The 15,458-nt window shown below is 50.5% G+C and overlaps 3 protein-coding genes across 4 annotated transcripts; 1 reads left to right on the plus strand and 2 right to left on the minus strand.

Moving 5' to 3' along the window:
- Nucleotides 1-72: 72 nt before the first annotated feature.
- Nucleotides 73-5,179, minus strand: PTCD1 (pentatricopeptide repeat domain 1). 2 transcript variants are annotated; one of them, XM_071570770.1, is made up of 8 exons: nucleotides 4,165-5,179; nucleotides 3,491-3,631; nucleotides 3,084-3,302; nucleotides 2,409-2,510; nucleotides 1,320-2,072; nucleotides 972-1,088; nucleotides 609-737; nucleotides 73-360 (listed from the first exon to the last, which is right to left on the minus strand). In XM_071570770.1, exons 1-8 carry the CDS (start codon nucleotides 4,603-4,605, stop codon nucleotides 193-195), a joined length of 2,070 nt encoding a protein of 689 aa, XP_071426871.1. In that variant the 5' UTR covers nucleotides 4,606-5,179; the 3' UTR covers nucleotides 73-192. The 2 variants fall into 2 exon arrangements, with proteins under 2 accessions (XP_071426871.1, XP_071426869.1); XM_071570768.1 differs by having other exon boundaries at nucleotides 555-737.
- Nucleotides 5,180-5,395: 216 nt separating this feature from the next.
- Nucleotides 5,396-12,309, plus strand: CPSF4 (cleavage and polyadenylation specific factor 4). The gene is made up of 8 exons (XM_071570771.1): nucleotides 5,396-5,668; nucleotides 6,718-6,768; nucleotides 7,277-7,429; nucleotides 8,207-8,302; nucleotides 8,453-8,546; nucleotides 9,199-9,271; nucleotides 9,828-9,920; nucleotides 11,257-12,309. Exons 1-8 carry the CDS (start codon nucleotides 5,566-5,568, stop codon nucleotides 11,323-11,325), a joined length of 732 nt encoding a protein of 243 aa, XP_071426872.1. The 5' UTR covers nucleotides 5,396-5,565; the 3' UTR covers nucleotides 11,326-12,309.
- A 746-nt stretch (nucleotides 12,310-13,055) lies between these two features.
- On the minus strand, nucleotides 13,056-15,194 carry ATP5MF (ATP synthase membrane subunit f). The gene is made up of 4 exons (XM_071570772.1): nucleotides 15,139-15,194; nucleotides 14,855-14,962; nucleotides 13,526-13,642; nucleotides 13,056-13,205 (listed from the first exon to the last, which is right to left on the minus strand). Exons 1-4 carry the CDS (start codon nucleotides 15,152-15,154, stop codon nucleotides 13,177-13,179), a joined length of 270 nt encoding a protein of 89 aa, XP_071426873.1. The 5' UTR covers nucleotides 15,155-15,194; the 3' UTR covers nucleotides 13,056-13,176.
- Nucleotides 15,195-15,458: the final 264 nt, after the last annotated feature.

A 15,458-nucleotide genomic window follows, 5' to 3' on the forward strand; every position in this document is an offset into this window, starting at 1 on the left:
CTTCCTCATTTAGCATGAGGTTTGCTGAATTACAGCCTTCTAATCCTCTTAAGGAAATTCACTGAAAATGTATTTCCTTCTCCTTAAAACAAAATACTTTATTACATAGAAGCAGCTTTACTGCAAGCAGCTTGAAGCAGCAAGTCATGGATGTTCCTTGTGCTGCAAGAACTTGGCATGTCCTCATCCTGCTCACTGTTCCTGCACAGCCTTGGCCTCGCTGTCCTGCACCCCACGTCGGGGTGTCCTGTACTTGGCCCAGGGGTGGGGGGTCTCCTCTCCAGCCATCACTTTTAACCACCTGTAGTAGTAGCCACGGAAACCATCAATCTTCTCTAAGTATGGGTTCTTGGACTTGTACTGCAAACAGAAAACCAGCAGAACAAGGGGCTGTTACTCCAGTACTGCAGAGAGCTACAAGCTGCTACCAAAGAAACAGTGATAAAGTCAGCCAGATCAGACAAACCCAAAGGAAAGTCGGACATCTACAACTCCCTTCCCCTGCTGGTGTCCTTCGTGGTGCCCTCACACCCTGGGCAGCCCTGGCTCCTTACCCTGTCGAATTTTGGGGGGTACCGCGCTGCGAACTCCAGCTGGCGGATGATCACCTCGTTGGGAGCCACCTGGTTGTTCCTCATGTCCCGCAGGATCTCCGTCAGGTAACTGTAATCCAGGTTCCTCACAGCAGCACCAATGAGGGTGCTGTAGATGTACTTGTTGGGAGTTATTCCAGACCTCTGGAAACAACAAATGGCTACAGTTAAACTTGGGTATCTGCTGACTAGTGCAGGATTCCTAGAAGGGAGAGGCACATGGATAGGCTCCTTCTCACACAAGGAGCACAGATCCCTTGAAGTGAGAACACAGCCACGCCACAAAAACCTCAGCAGGTCTTTTAGCAGCACTAACCCTTCATTTTGCCTCTTCCTGCAGCTCGAACCCCGAGCAGCAGAGGATTTTTCTTTGATTACCTTCAAATCTGAGAGCAGCTGCAGTCCATCCTTCTCTTGGTGGCAGGCAATTGCCAAGTTGCAGAATGTCTGGAGGTTGGGTGACAGTCCCCTCTTCACCAGAGCTGGCAGCACACTCTGCAAGATACAAGTCTTGGCATCAGTTCCCAAAAAGTGCCACTACAGCTTTCTAGAGAGAGAGCTGGAGTGGAATCCATAAATACTTAGAAATTAACCCAAGCACCAGTTTGTGGAAAAGTGTGAGATCCCAGTTTCTGTTTTGGACAGAGAAAGGGGTCTCACAGCAAAACATAGGAGGCTTGACACACGGAGGTGGTGACAAGGCCAGTTCTGAGGTTTTTCTCTCACCTTTGCTCCTTCCAGGTCTCTCTGTTTGCTTTTCTTCCTTATTAAAGTGTTAAAGAAAGTCACATCTACTTTTACTTTATGCTCATCCAGCAGTGCCAGCAAAGAAGACTCTGAAGGGCTTTGGGGCTCCACCAGCTCAGCCAGTAACGTGAACGTTTTAATGTTGGGCTCTGCATTGTCCTCTTTCATTTTGTTCAAGAATCCCTCCACGTGCCCCATCAAAGCCAGTCTATGGGACGGTGTGGCCACTGTCCCCAGGGAAACCACTGCTGTGTCTGGCATCCTGGAATCCAGCAAGTTGGGCAGGTTGCAGTTGGGCAGGTCCTGGCTTGGGTGTGCCTGTTCCAGCTCCATCTCACCGTGGCCTCTCCTCACCAAGGCTCCAGCCCTGCCATCAGTGGGGCTGGCGCTGTCAGGAGCAGCTGGTTCTTCCTCAGCCTGACTCACATCTTTACTGTGTTGCTGGATCACTTCCTTGGGCTGCACCAAACTCTCCTGAAATAACTGCCTTTCCATGGCTTCCACATCCAGCCGGACAGCAACACTCTCTGATCCCTTCCTCCTCCGATTCCTCACCCTTTCCTTCTGCTTCCCAGGGGGGAGCTGTAGTTGAGATGAGCTCTCAGGAGGCCCGAGCAGGAGCTCAGAGGCCAGGACGGGGTCGCCGATCCCACAGTCTCTCGCCGCGCGCAGCATCAGGTTGTAGGTGTGGCTGTCGCCCTTTATCCCAAGTTTAGTCATTTGTTTCCAAACCTGAAGAGGGGAAGATACACACCAGATGTGATATTCAGTAACAGGAACATGTCTAGCAGGCTGTAAGACATCTATCAATGTGATCTGTGTGCAGAGGAGTTTACAGCCTAACATGCTGAGATGACTAAGACAGTGACCTTGAGTTAGCAGAGCCCTGTGAAATGATCCAGGGCTGTTTCCCAGTGTATGGGATGTCCTGGTGCAAGTCTAGTTTTCAGAATTTGTCCTAGGAGGAGCTGAACTCCTCCCATTTCACCAGCCTGAGCTACCCACTGTGTTCAAGTGATGAGTTACAATCCAGCAGCACTTCCTCCCCCTCAGAACAGGAGCACACACCTGCAAGGCGTATCGGAAGCCGTTCTCACTGTCCTTTATGCAGCTCATGAGAAGGAAGCTGAAGGTCTCAGCTGTCAGGACATGCCCCTTCTGCACAATTTCCTGAAAAAGCAAAGAAAACACTGAACTTCCCAGTTATCCAGTCTGGTGCAGCTGGCTGTGAAGCTCCAATACCACTGTCATTTTCTGGGGGGATAGAGCAGCAACAAAGCATAGGGTGAGAAAACCCCAGCACTGTGAGATGAATGATGACTCCAGGAGAGAGCCTGGAAACACCTGCACAGATCCTGACAGAGCTATGGTGAATCTGCAGGCAGGCACAGCAATCATTTCAGCTATTTCTGAGTGCTTCTGAGAAGAGCTGCTCTAAGAGCTCTAAAAGGACCCAGGTATCCATAGACACGTGTTCAAAATGAGGAGGGGAGACAGATATGGTATCTTTGTTAAGTTTCTGACACACCTGACTACTTTTAAAGCCAAAGCTGGCTCCTTTTAGGTATTCAGTGTTTGATATGTAGAATTTCATTGTATGAGAATAAGAATCAGTGAAATATAAACACATGGTCTGTCATTTTCTCTGCTGGAAATGGAATTAAAAATCGATGCAACACGACAACTTCCAGCAGCTTTAACCACAGCAGAGCAGGTTTAGTATGAGAGAACCAACCTATTTACCTTGAGTACATCACAGCACATCCTGAGGTCTGAGCAGAGGGCGCAGACCTTCAGCAGGGCGTGGTAGGTGATGAGGTTCAGCTCCTCGTTCTTGCTCTGCAGCTGCTGCCGCAGCTTCAGGGCGCTCTGCAGCCCCGAGTCCTTCCACGGCGACTCGGCACAGGCGTTGAACAGGGCCGTGTAAGTGGCCTCTGTGGGGATCAACCCTCGCTTTTTCATCTAAGGGAGGAGAAGGAGGGTTTGAACTGGCTTTTTAAGACAGGACTTCTAGAATTTTTTAACTTGTTTCAAGAGTTTTGGGTTAAAAAGGTGCCACTAACTCAAAGGCATTCTGGAGACAAAGTGCAGTGACTGAATGCTTGGAAGTTTTAGCTTAGAAAATGCTGTGAGGGAGAACTTAAACCTACATCATTGTAGAGCCTGAATGCCTTTTTCACGTAGCCAACCCTGCCACAGCCACCAATGAGAATGGTGTAATTGCTTTCCTCTGGCTGGACACGGTCCTCCTTCAGCATCTGCACCTCAAACAGCTCCAGAGCCTCTGCCAGCTACAAGGAAGAGGAAAATCCATGGTAAGAGAAAAAGAGAAGGAACTAGAATGGATATTAATACATGCAGCTGTGGGCAGATTGCAGTGGAAGTCCTACAGGAGTGGGATTCCTCACAGGAAGGCTGGAGAAACTTTTGACCAGTGCATGTGGTGACAGAACAAGGGGGATTGCCCCTTAGGCTGACAGAGGGGAGATTTAGATTAGGTATTAGGAAGAAATTCTTCCTTGTGAGGGTGGTGAGGCCCTGGCACAATTTAGCCCATCCCTGGAAGTGTCCAAGGCCAGATTGGATGGGGCCTGGAGCAATCCAGGCTAGTGGGAAGGTGCCTCTGCCTGTGGCAGGGGGTGGAATGAAATGAGCTTTAAGGTCTCTTTCAACCCAAATAATTTTGGGATTTTATGTTGATTCTACAACAAATTCTTATTTGTTTTCTTTCTGTAAAGACACCAAATGACAGAACGACACAAATGGGCCAGAGCTGCCTCTTTCATCTCTGCCATTAAAAACGAGAGAAGAGCTGGGCTCAAACCTTGTCCTCTTTGATGAGGGCCTTGCACTGTAGGAAGTACCAGTACGGCGTGTTCTTAGGGCCACGTCGAGGTTTTCCTTCTGGTTCTTCCTCCCCCTCTTCGCGAAGCTTTAAATCCCGAAAGTGTGATGTGGCTTTGTGGTAAAATTTTCTAGAGGAAAATTTATCAGACAGCGTCCCGAACTCCACGCCTTCATCGTCATCCTCCTCCTCCTCCTCCTCCTCGGCAGCTGCAGTGCGCTGCCCAGCGCTGGTGTCCCTCGTGCCGCCGCCGGGCAGGTGGCGGGGGGGCCGCGCGGAGCTGCAGGGCCGAGCCGGGAGCGGGGCCGGGCGCGGGGCCCGGGGCGGGGCCGGGCCGGGGCCGAGCGCGGGGCCCGCCCGCAGCACAGCGGGGCAGGCGCGGCCGCACCAGCGCGGCACGAGCAGCCGCAGCGCGCTCATGGTGTGGCCGGCGGGGAGCGGGCCCGGGGCCGAGCGGCGTCACACCGGAGGCCGGAGCGGCGGCCCGAGCAGGATTCGGAGCGTGGAGCGGAGTCCGGAGCGCGAACCGGCACCAGGAACGGGGTTCGGAGAGTGGAGCAGGGCGCGGACCGGGACACCCGGAGCGGGACCAGGAACGGGGTTCAGAGCGTGAAGCGGAGCGTGGAGCAGAGCGCGAACCGGGACACTCGGAGCGGGACCGGAGCGCGGATCGGGACACGCGGAGCGTGGAGTAGAGGGCGGACAGCAACACCCGGACCGGGACATCCGGAGCGGCCCCAGGAGCGCGGAGCAGAGGGCGGAGCGGCCCCGGGAGCGCGGAGGAAAGGGCGGAACGGGACACACGGAGCGTGGATCAGAGGGCGGACAGCAACATCCGGACCGGGACACCCGGAGCGGCCCCCGGAGCGCGGAGGAAAGGGCGGACAGCAACACCCGGAGCGGCCCCAGGAGCGCGGAGCAGAGGGCGAAGCGGCCCCGGGAGCCCGGCCCGGCCCGGCCGCGGCCCCTCACACTTCCCGTCCTTCCCTCCCGCCCCTCCCCGGGCCCCGCAGCGCCTGCGCGAGCGCGCGCGGAAGGGGGCGTGTCCCCGGGCGGCGGCGGGCGGGAGCTGATTGGCGGGGGCGCACGCGCTGCCCGCCGGGGACGCGGCGCCGCGGGCGCTGATTGGCGGGGGCGCGCGCGCTGCCCGCCGGGCGGGCCGTGCCCGCCGTGGGTCCCGTCATTCCGCGGGCGGGCGGCGCGGGGCGGCCACGGGGCTGCCGCCGCCGCCTCCCCTCACCGCAGGCGCTGCCGGCGCGGAGCGCTGCGGGCCGGGCCGGGCCCGCCCGGGCCCGCCCGCCCGCCGCCGCGGCCGCCGCGGCAACCACCGCCACCATTCCGCCCCTACCCTCCCGCTGCCGCCGCCCCCCAGCTGCCACCATGCAGGAGCTCATCGCCAGCGTGGACCACATCACGTTCGACCTGGAGCTGGCCGTGGAGCAGCAGCTGGGGGCGCAGCCGCTGCCCTTCCCTGGCATGGACAGTGCGTGTGGGGGCCCTGCTGCGCGGGGGCTGAGGGGACTGCGCCGGGCGGGTGGCTGGGAGGTTTCCAGGGATCTCAGCACTTTCGTCCGGTCTTAGCCTTAGATCCACCCATCTTCCGCTTTCCCCATGAGGTTTCTGTCTTAATCCAGATAGTTTTCATAGAATCGATTGGGTTGGAAAAGACCTCTTGAGATCATCAAGTCCAACCCTTGGTCCAACTCCAGTCCCTTTACCAGATCATGGCACTCAGTGCCACGGCCAAGCTCAGTTTAAAAACCTCCAGGGATGGGGAATCCACCCCCTCTCTGGGCAGCCCATTCCAGTGGCTCATTACTCTCTGTAAAGAATTTCCTTTCTGCCTAAGGAAGGCTGTAGTTAGTACCCAGCCAGGCTGGAAACTTGAGGTGAATAAACATCACTTCCTGCATAATACTTTATATTTCTTTTTTCATCCACTTTTGATAGATGAGGCACTTTGAATGGCAGGGAGTTTTCATCTCTAGGGACATCTGTGGCAGAGTCTCTGAACCTTTTCCTTCACTCTGACACAGACTCAGGAGTCGTAATTTGCTGAATTATTCTTGCTGGTTGATTAAACTTTTGTTTAAAGTCCCTTGAACGTTCCTATTGCTCAGGATCAGCAAGGGATAACATGCCAATGGTTGTTTGAGGCTGTTCTGGTAAGAAACTATAGACTGTTAATGACAGGACTGTAAATAAAGGGTTCTGGAGCTGGACTTCAGTGACCCTTGGGGGTTCCTTCCAAGTCACGATATTCTGTGATTGTCTGGGAAAACCCAGTCAAAAACTTAAAATAGCTGAAAAGCAAAACAAGCACCACCAAATCTCTGAAAATACTCCCTGAGAAGAAAACAGATTTTTGTGAGGGCCAGGCTTGAAGAAGGAAGTTTTGCAGGGAAGTAGATTCCAAAATGCTTCTTTTTTCTTGATGATGAGGACCAGATTGTCATTCTAGGGCAGGAAATAATTTAAAAGTTGCCATGAAGCTTTGTTAAAATTAACTTTGTTCCCTTGTTCTCTCCTCAGAATCGGGCGCGGCTGTTTGTGAGTTCTTTCTAAAGGCGGCATGTGGAAAAGGCAAGTCATGTGGAATATTGGGAAATGCAGTTACCCCCACAGGATGGAGGGGGGAATAATAGATTTTCTAGCACTGTTTGTAGTACTCTTGTTTAGTAAAGCTGAGGGGATAACTTAGGTAGAGCATAAAACTGAAGGATGTTGGAATAACTGCAGCAATTGGGAAATAATGGCGTATTTTAAATAAGCTGGGAGGTGAATAAGCAAAGCTGCTGTTAAAGGAAGGTTTGAAAGTTTGCAGACTTTGCTGTGAATCTGCCTGGGTTGGTTGCTGTGGTTTACAACTGTCAGGATGAAGAGCTGGAGACTTTGTTGTGGGATAGAGAGTAACACAAGACTATTTTGGAACTCTCTGTTTTGCTGTTGTCACTTAAGACTGAAATAAGCACTGATGTCTTCTGAAACCCCTGCTGAAGAGGGGAACCAAGTGTTGCTGTTGCCCAGTTCCTTTTTGTGACATGTATTTGAGTTGTTTTCCTTTCTCCTTGCCCCATCCTTCCTTCCACAGGGGGAATGTGCCCATTCAGACACATCAGTGGGGAAAAGACAGTTGTTTGCAAACACTGGCTACGAGGACTGTGCAAAAAGGGCGACCAGTGTGAATTTCTGCATGAGTATGACATGACCAAGATGCCTGAGTGTTACTTCTACTCTAAATTTGGTGAGTAGCTCCTGCTTATTGCTGGTTTGGCAGTCTGGTGAAGAGAATCCTAGTGCATCCCTCTCATCCACCTTCAGAGCTTTATGGTTCTCCTGTGTCTGATGAGATGTTAGGTTGTCATTTTTTTCAGATCTTAGTCCTTCACCTTATTACCCACCTGAATTTGTGACATATTGCAGATGTCTACACTCTCAAGAACTTGTCCCTTGCAGGAAGAGGGGGGAAGTTCAGGCTTTTACTGAGTTTTATTCCTTGTGTTCTTTTCTTGGGGTGTTTGATGAGTAGACTGAGCAGTTGGTCTTTGCATGACTCTTAGTTTGGGGAGTTGATGAGCAGCAGAGGGCATGGGGGTGCAAAACTTTTATGCACTTGCTTTCCAGCTCTGGAGATCTGGACATAATGAGGCAACTTGCTGCCAGAAACTTACAGTCTTGTAGGTTTCCTTGGATTGAGGTTAGTGTGCAATTTGTAGTTTCTCCACACTTCTGCTGCACTAAATGTTTGGGGTTTGTTACCATGACTGCTCTTGCAAATTTAGTTTCCCCCTTGTTTTTAAAAACACACACTAATTACCCAGTTTGGTAGAACTTTACTCCTCAGGGATGAGTCCTTGGGGTTCTCCATGTAGGTTAAGACAGGCAGTAAGACTGTTGTGCCTGAACTAATATGTGTTGGTAACAGCTTTGTGGGAGCTACACAATCCAGGTAATGTTTTGAGAGTCATTTTGATCTCAGGCCTGCACCATTGACTGAGAAGTGTGTTTGCCTTTGGTACAGGGGAATGCAGTAACAAAGAATGTCCATTCTTGCACATTGACCCGGAGTCTAAGATCAAAGACTGTCCCTGGTACGACAGAGGCTTCTGTAAACATGGTATGTACCTCACACAGCTGCTCTTTCTGTGGCTGTAAATCAGGGGCAGGTGTTGCTGTTCTCTCTCTGCATCATCTGCTGGTGCACTTGCTGTGCTGGGGGCTGGGGTGGAGGTCTGAGGGATGGGCACTACTGAGCTCTGTGTTGCAGGTCCCCTCTGCAGACACCGGCACACTCGGAGGGTCATTTGTGTGAATTACCTGGTAGGATTCTGCCCAGAGGGACCTGCCTGTAAATTCATGCAGTGAGTATGTCCCAGGCCTGCCCTGGAACCTTGTTTTTCCCTTGGAATCTGGTAAATGTCAAATGAGGATGCTCCAGTGCTTCCCAATGGCTTTGGAGATTTGGCCAAGGTTTAGACCTGAGGATAGAGAGGGTATTTACAAGAGCATGTAGTGACAGGACAATGAGGAATGGTTTTAAACTGAAATAAAGTAGGCTTAGGTCAGATGTTTGAAAAAAATTCTTCCCTGTGAGGGTGGGCAGGCCCTGGCAGAGGTTGCACAGAGAAGTTGTGTCCCCATCCCTGGAAATGTTCAAGGCCAGGTTGGATGGGGCTTGGAGCAACCTGGGATAGTGGAACGTGTCCCTGCCCATGTCAGGGGGTGGAACAAGATAATAAGGGGCAGAGTGTCTCCAGGGAGTTCCTAGTAAGACTCTGGTGTGGTGATTAAGAGCCATCAGTGCCGTGGGATCACATGGGTTTATATTCCAGAAGGCTTCACAGGCAGAGGGATGTGCTACCCACATGCAAAAAGAAGTGGGCAGGGGTAGGTCTGTTTCCCGTGAGGTTCAATTGGCTGAACGTTTTGTTCTTTAGAGTTACTTGACTGAGCTGATGCTAAAACGTTGGCACGTGATTTGAGAATCAATTTTCTTGTTTCCATCCAAACCAGCCCTCGGTTTGAACTGCCAATGGGAACCACAGAGCAACCACCACTGCCTCAGCCGACACAAACACAGCAAAAGGTACACAGTTCCCCTGCCTCCCCCACACACCTGCCCTCAAGCCTTTCCCACAGTGCTTTACAACAGAACATACTGTCCAGTGGTCAAAACTGGGCACCCAGGCTCTTGGGTCTGGAAGGGAGAACTCAGGAGTGAGGAACCCTGAGTGCCATCATAGTGATGAAAGCCCCACAACTGTTCCAACTGCACACGGAGATCTGGTCACAGAACACTCCCACGCTGCACAGGAGCACATCACACACGGGTGTGCAGCAGTCTGCCAGCTTCTGTAATCTGTGTGACATCCCTCAGTGATGGCAGGGATATTTTAGCAGCCTAAACCTACTCTCCAAATCTGCTTCCTAGAGAAAAACAGGATCTCTGGGCTTTGTAAGGCTCAGTGCTTGATTTCTTGTCTCTGGTGCTCCAGCTGGCAGAGCACCCACACACAGATTTGGAGGAGAATTGATCATTTGACATATGGAGTGCTCTTTTTCCCTTCTAAACAAAATAACAACCACAAAGATCTTTATTCTTGATGCACTTAACGAGCCAGAACTCTTCTCCAAACCAACAGAGGACACCCCAAGTGATTGGAGTCATGCAGTCTCAAAACAACAACACTGGGAACAGAGGACCCCGGCCCCTGGAGCAGGTCACCTGCTACAAGGTAATTCAGAGGGCTGAGGAGGGGAAACAAAAGGGGTTTTTCCCAGTGTAAAGTGCTCTGTAGACATTGTGTTGTGGTGCCTGGATACAGCTGTGGGAATTAACACCGAGTTCTGAGGCCAGTGGCTTGCCAGTTCTTGGACATGCTGTGACAATGAGCTGTAGGACTTTGCTGATGAACAGGAAACCCTGCCTTGCTGACAGTGACAGGAGACTGCTGGACTTCACATTTCCAAACAAGAGTTAATAGTAGTTTTCTCTCATGAGTGAATTAGCTGATATTGGTGACTGTAAAAAGATTTTCTTCTCCCCTGTTAGCCTGGAAGGTGCTTGTGAGTAGCAGAAATGGAGTTTACAAAAACTGCCCAGTATTTGAGCTGTAAATGCACCCTGTTGTGTCAGGCCAAGGAATGAGCTGTTCACTTTGCTTGCTCATTGAGGAGCACCAGGAAAGCCTGAACACAGTCAGGTTTCCATTTCCTTTTATTTTTCCACAAAAGCCCCAACTCTAGCACTGGAAAAGGCCAAAGAAACTTCCTGTTCCATCAGCCTTGACAGTGACATCAGTGTACATGCCAACTCTTGTTTGGGTAAAAATCACTGTGATTGGACAGGGATATTAAATAGCTGAATCCATTTCACTGAAAACCTTTGATCGCTGCTTATTATCTTACCTGCAGGTAAATTACAGATCTGGTGAATGGTGTTGCACCAGATATTGGCATTTCTCTGGATATTCTCTGAATAGCTTTAAGGTGCAAAGTCACAAACCTGTTCATGACTTTCTCAAGGTCACAGAATCTCAGACTATTCTGAGCTGGAAGGGACCCACAAGGATCATCGAGTCCGACCCTTAAGTCAGTGGCCCACACAGGGGATTGAACCCATGACCTTGGCGTTGTTACAACCAAGTTTTAACCAACTGAGCTGATCTCAGGGTTAGAGGTGCTTTACTCTGTTTAACTCAGAGTTGATCAGGAGAGTCCTCCTGGGTGTCTGACATAGTGCATGTCAGTCTTGGAACCCCCAGATGCTGAAATCCTTATGTGTAACACCCCTTTGCTGTTTGTGGTCCTGAGCATTGCTTTGCAGTGGGTTATAATAACATGGCATCACTTGGCTCCCAGCACAGGAGCAGCTTTTGTTCCAAGGAGTGGGAGCAGCCCACAAATCGTGTCCCTTGTGACAATGTGTTTCACTTCCCCTGCTAAATGCTGCATCTTCCACCTGTGGAAAAGCTTCCAAATGGAAACAGTTGCTAGATGCCTTGATAAAGGCAGCTAGAAGGAAAAACCTGGGACTGTGTAATAATTCCTGCCTCTCTCTCTCTCTTTCAGTGTGGAGAAAAAGGTCATTATGCCAACAGATGCACCAAAGGACATCTGGCCTTTCTCAGTGGACAGTGAAGGAGCAGGAGGTGCAAGGCTGCTGTTACCACTGAGGAAAGGTTTCTGCCTGGCACTATGTCTGGAGCTATTAATCAGGTTGTTTTTTAATGCCATTACTGAAAAGAACTGGTCAGAGGCTGGCTGCTGCTAAGCAACATTTTTGTAATTGTCCACAACTTTTTTTAAGTTTTAACCTTTTTAAAATCAATTTTGGCCTCCGCCTGTTTTCATTGAGCCCTGGTGAAAGGTAGATCTGAGAGCACATAGATGAACCAACCCCTCATGGTGCAGCACCCAACCTAAACACATCTTAGGCCAGTGTTTCTTTAAAGTATTTTCCTTCTGCCACTTCTCTTTGCAGCATTTCAGCCCTCCCTGTGGAAGCAGGAAGACTGACTGGGCAAAGTTAACACTTGCAATGCCTTCTCCTCAGTGAGTAACAGGGATTCTGCTGACCTGTAGCTCCTAAAAAGCAAAGTCATTTCCAGGCCCAGCCTGGTAAAGCTTGTTCTGGTGACTGACATAACACCTCAGGTACATCAGGCAGTAAAGTTCATGTCCACTTGTTTTGTTTCTGGGCTTCTTGCTGTACTGAAGGTTAAAAATTCATCTGTGTGAGAGCAAATCAAGGGGAGAATAAATTGGTATCTCTTAGTTAGCCAGACAGGAAGGAACAGGACAATAATCCTCATGATTATAGGAAAGCTGCATCTGTGCTCAGTTTCCATTTGCAAAAAGCAAGGAGGGGAAACGAGCACTGAAGATTAGGAACAGGAGAGCCTTCTCTCAGCCCCCCTCATCCAGCTCACACTGAGCAGGTATTCCCACAGCCCAGAGAAGAGCAGGAACTGGAGCTGGATCTTGTTATGGAACACTGCTTTTAAATGTGGCAGAGATTTCTTTTGAGAGCAATTATTTTTGCAAACCAACCCCCATTTATTTTGATTTATTTCAAAAGGGCCAATGACAAAATATGAATTAAAAAAAGAACGAAAAACTGCACCCACAATGTGAGCCTTATTGATTCTCCCCATCTCTGGTTTGCTGCCTGCCTTTATACTTTGTTTTTATTGAAGTGTACTGATGGCAAAAGCTGGCTGTGAATCTATTTTTCTTTAAGAACAAGGTGATCTGGCTGGATTAAGAGAAGTGAAGAGCCTGTGTTGGTGTGAAGGACTGCAGTTATTTCACTGTGGAGTCAGTCACTGTGCAAGTTTCAAGTCTAAGGTCACACCCCATCAGATCAGACACTTTTCAGCACACTTTGGGCCCCCAGAGCCTGAACAGTGGCCAGGCTGAGATGTGAACTTGTACCCACAGAGAATGACCTCCCAGCCCCAGCAATGGAAGAGGTAGTTTTGATAGAAATTCTGGGTTATCTGAGACAAGGAGCATTAGAATCCCAGTGACAGAGTGAGAGTTGCAGACCTGTCTCATCTCAGTGCTCTGCAATGATGGAAAACTGCCCAAAAACCTGCAGACCCTGCTGACCAGAAACACAAACAGGCCCCCAAAAGCTCAGACATTCCTTCAAATCAAAACATCCTCTCAGCCAGGAAGGGCAAGCTTTTAGTTTTATCAAATTGGAATCAATGGCAATAGTTCCCCCAGTTCATACTGTAGTCCAAGGAGCAGCTGCTTTCCCAACCCAGCTGATTTACCCTGAGGGGTGAAAAACTCTGAGAGGACAAACTCATTTGCACCGTACAATTAACAACTCAATTAAGAGACTGTCAGCTCAGGGAATGTAAAGTTTAAGCACTTTATTATTGGTCACAACAGCACAGATTCACTGTGAAGAGCTGTGATGTTTTCTGTCAGGGTAACTGTGCCAGCAGCAGTTCAGGAGCTGCTCCTTCAGCCTCTGCCTCAGTGGTACTTCCTGCGCCGGTCGTGCTCTGCAGCAAAGCACAGCAGGTTAAGTTGGCTCAAGTCACAAGAAAAAAAACCACCACATCTGAAATTACAGGCAAGAAAACCCCCATTGCATGTATTTTCTAAGTACTGTCAGGTCAGACAGGCACCAAGACCTGACCTTTCTTCACTGCCAAGAAAACACTGGCCAGCTGGTGACATACCAAGTAAATATTTAACTTTTCTATGGCTAAGTTTGCCCACAATCCTTCATTTTACTTCTAAAAGCAGCAGCAGATTGTTTTTATTGCCCCAGTCAGCCTTCCAAGCTGCCCTGCACACACAGAGCATTGTTGTTACTTACTGATGTGGCTGTAGCTCCACATGTAGCTGATCACAACATACCCAGCCAGCACCATGGAGATACCCCCGAGGCCCCCCTTCCTCACATTGATGTATTTGTTGTAGTATCTGTCGTAACCTGGGGAGGAGGAGCAAAGGTTTCAGAGCAGCCAGAGGAGCTGGGGGCTTGCCTGAGTCTGGAACAGCAGCCTGGAGCCACAGAACTTCAGGGAATTGTTTCTAATGAAACAGCTGAGGGTCTCAGAAGCAAGTCTGGGAGGAGGCAACCTGTGTGTTAGTTGGGCAAGGTGATCCCAACAGCCCTAAGCCTTAAAAAAGGGGGAAAAAAGCCATTTATTATTTTTCCCTAAACATTAATGTGACTTTGATGAGCTCAAGCTACTTTGGAGTTACCTCATTCCTTCATACTGGTGTGTGCACATTGTGCAGACACTTGATTGGGTATTTTGTGGTTAAATTACTTTCATGAGTTCAAGCTCTGGAGTTCTCCAGTTTTTCCATACCAGTGTATAAACATTATACACATGCAGATGTAGATTATCAAATACAGACACCTGCATTTGACATTTTGTGTTAAGATCCACCTGAATGGGATCTGCACCTACAGCAAGACACTGGTCAAAACTTTTCCCAAGAGATAAGAGCCCTGTGTCCTTTCTTACCACCTGCAGGGATCACTTGCTTTTTAAATTATTTTTTATTTACTTGTGATGTTGGAAAACCTGGAGATTTTCAGCCAGTGGGTTCTAAGGGCACCCCACCTCCCCTTTATAGAAGAAGGAATACTCAAATCTCTGGTGGATAAAGGAAATATGAGAAACAAATTAACAGATGGGAGAATGAGATGCTGCAGGAGAAACTGCTCTGGGAAGGGAACACCCTCAGAGTGAGTCTGGATACAACTGAGAGCAAGGAAACATTGGCTTGTACAGTGTAAAGCCCTTTGGTGATCAACTGATGATCTTTTTCATTAATTTCTTCCCACGGGGGTAATATGTTTGTTAAAAACTGTTGATTAGTTCCCAGAGTTAAAAGGGAGATTATATTGGAATTTTGAGTCTGGTTAAGTCACTGGTAATTGTGACTAATTTGTTCATTAATATTTCAGAGTCTATTAAGAACTCCAAGTCCCCACCCCATATTGCCTGTTCCATCTCTCCTATATCTTTGGAGGGGGCAAAGGTTCGTTTATTCAACCAAGAGGTCCAGCCTATGCATGAAGTTCGCAGAAGGGTGAACAAGACGGGACGCGGCTCTCCCTGCTCTGTCAGGCGCAGGAATTCTGGGATTTAGGGCTTCCCACCCTCCCGGTCTCCCGCGCCCCCCTCACCTCTCCGAATGGCCCCCACGATGCCGCCGGGGGTGAAGTCCCTCATGGCCAGCCAGGAGGGCAGCTGGCCCAGCTTCACGTCCATGAGCTTCATGTCCTTGAGGAGCACTGCGGGGGGAGAGGGGGAGAGCGCGGTCAGAGGGGCGGGAGGGCCGAGGGGCCGCGGCCAGAGGGAAGGGAGGGCCGAGGGGCCGCGGTCAGAGGTAAGGGAGGGCAGTGGGGCCCCGGTGAGAGGGAAGGGAAGGCCGAGGGGCCGCGGTCACCTTGGACCCCCCAGCACTCACCCGGCGGCTGCGCCATCTTGACTGCCCGGAAAGGGCGCGGGGGCTGCCGGGAGGGAGGGCGGGCGCGGGGACCCGGATGTGGGTTGAGCGCCATGTTGGGAGGGTCGGAGCGGGCGCCATGTTGAGAGGGTCGGGGCGCTCTGAGGAGGCGCCGCGGAGGGTCCGCCCTGTGCCATCGGTGGGACGGGGACCGGCGGGGCAGCGGACAGCGGGGAAGTCGAGGGCAGATATCGGGAAGAAGTCCTTCCCTGTGAGGGTGGGCAGGCCCTGGCACAGATTGGGCAGAGAAGATGTGGCTGCCCCATCCCTGGAAGTGTCCA

This window comes from Pithys albifrons, chromosome 16 (genome assembly GCF_047495875.1).
Source record: "Pithys albifrons albifrons isolate INPA30051 chromosome 16, PitAlb_v1, whole genome shotgun sequence".
Lineage (NCBI taxonomy): Eukaryota > Metazoa > Chordata > Aves > Passeriformes > Thamnophilidae > Pithys > Pithys albifrons.

What these genes read in the sequence shown, in the direction of transcription:
- PTCD1 (XM_071570768.1), bottom strand. Translation starts at nt 4,605, where the DNA reads ATGAGCGCGCTGCGGCTGCTCGTGCCGCGCTGGTGCGGCCGCGCCTGC. An exon ending in GAGACCTGGAAGGAGCAAAG is followed by an intron (nt 1,089 to 1,319) that starts GTGAGAGAAAAA and finishes TGTATCTTGCAG; the next exon opens with AGTGTGCTGCCAGCTCTGGT. An exon ending in ACCCCCCAAAATTCGACAGG is followed by an intron (nt 361 to 554) that starts GTAAGGAGCCAG and finishes TTCTGTTTGCAG; the next exon opens with TACAAGTCCAAGAACCCATA.
- CPSF4 (XM_071570771.1), top strand. Translation starts at nt 5,566, where the DNA reads ATGCAGGAGCTCATCGCCAGCGTGGACCACATCACGTTCGACCTGGAG. An exon ending in CCTGCCTGTAAATTCATGCA is followed by an intron (nt 8,547 to 9,198) that starts GTGAGTATGTCC and finishes CATCCAAACCAG; the next exon opens with CCCTCGGTTTGAACTGCCAA. An exon ending in CGACACAAACACAGCAAAAG is followed by an intron (nt 9,272 to 9,827) that starts GTACACAGTTCC and finishes CCAAACCAACAG; the next exon opens with AGGACACCCCAAGTGATTGG.
- ATP5MF (XM_071570772.1), bottom strand. An exon ending in CGTGGGGGCCATTCGGAGAG is followed by an intron (nt 13,643 to 14,854) that starts GTGAGGGGGGCG and finishes CCTCCTCCCCAG; the next exon opens with GTTACGACAGATACTACAAC. An exon ending in GTGGAGCTACAGCCACATCA is followed by an intron (nt 13,206 to 13,525) that starts GTAAGTAACAAC and finishes GCTTTGCTGCAG; the next exon opens with AGCACGACCGGCGCAGGAAG.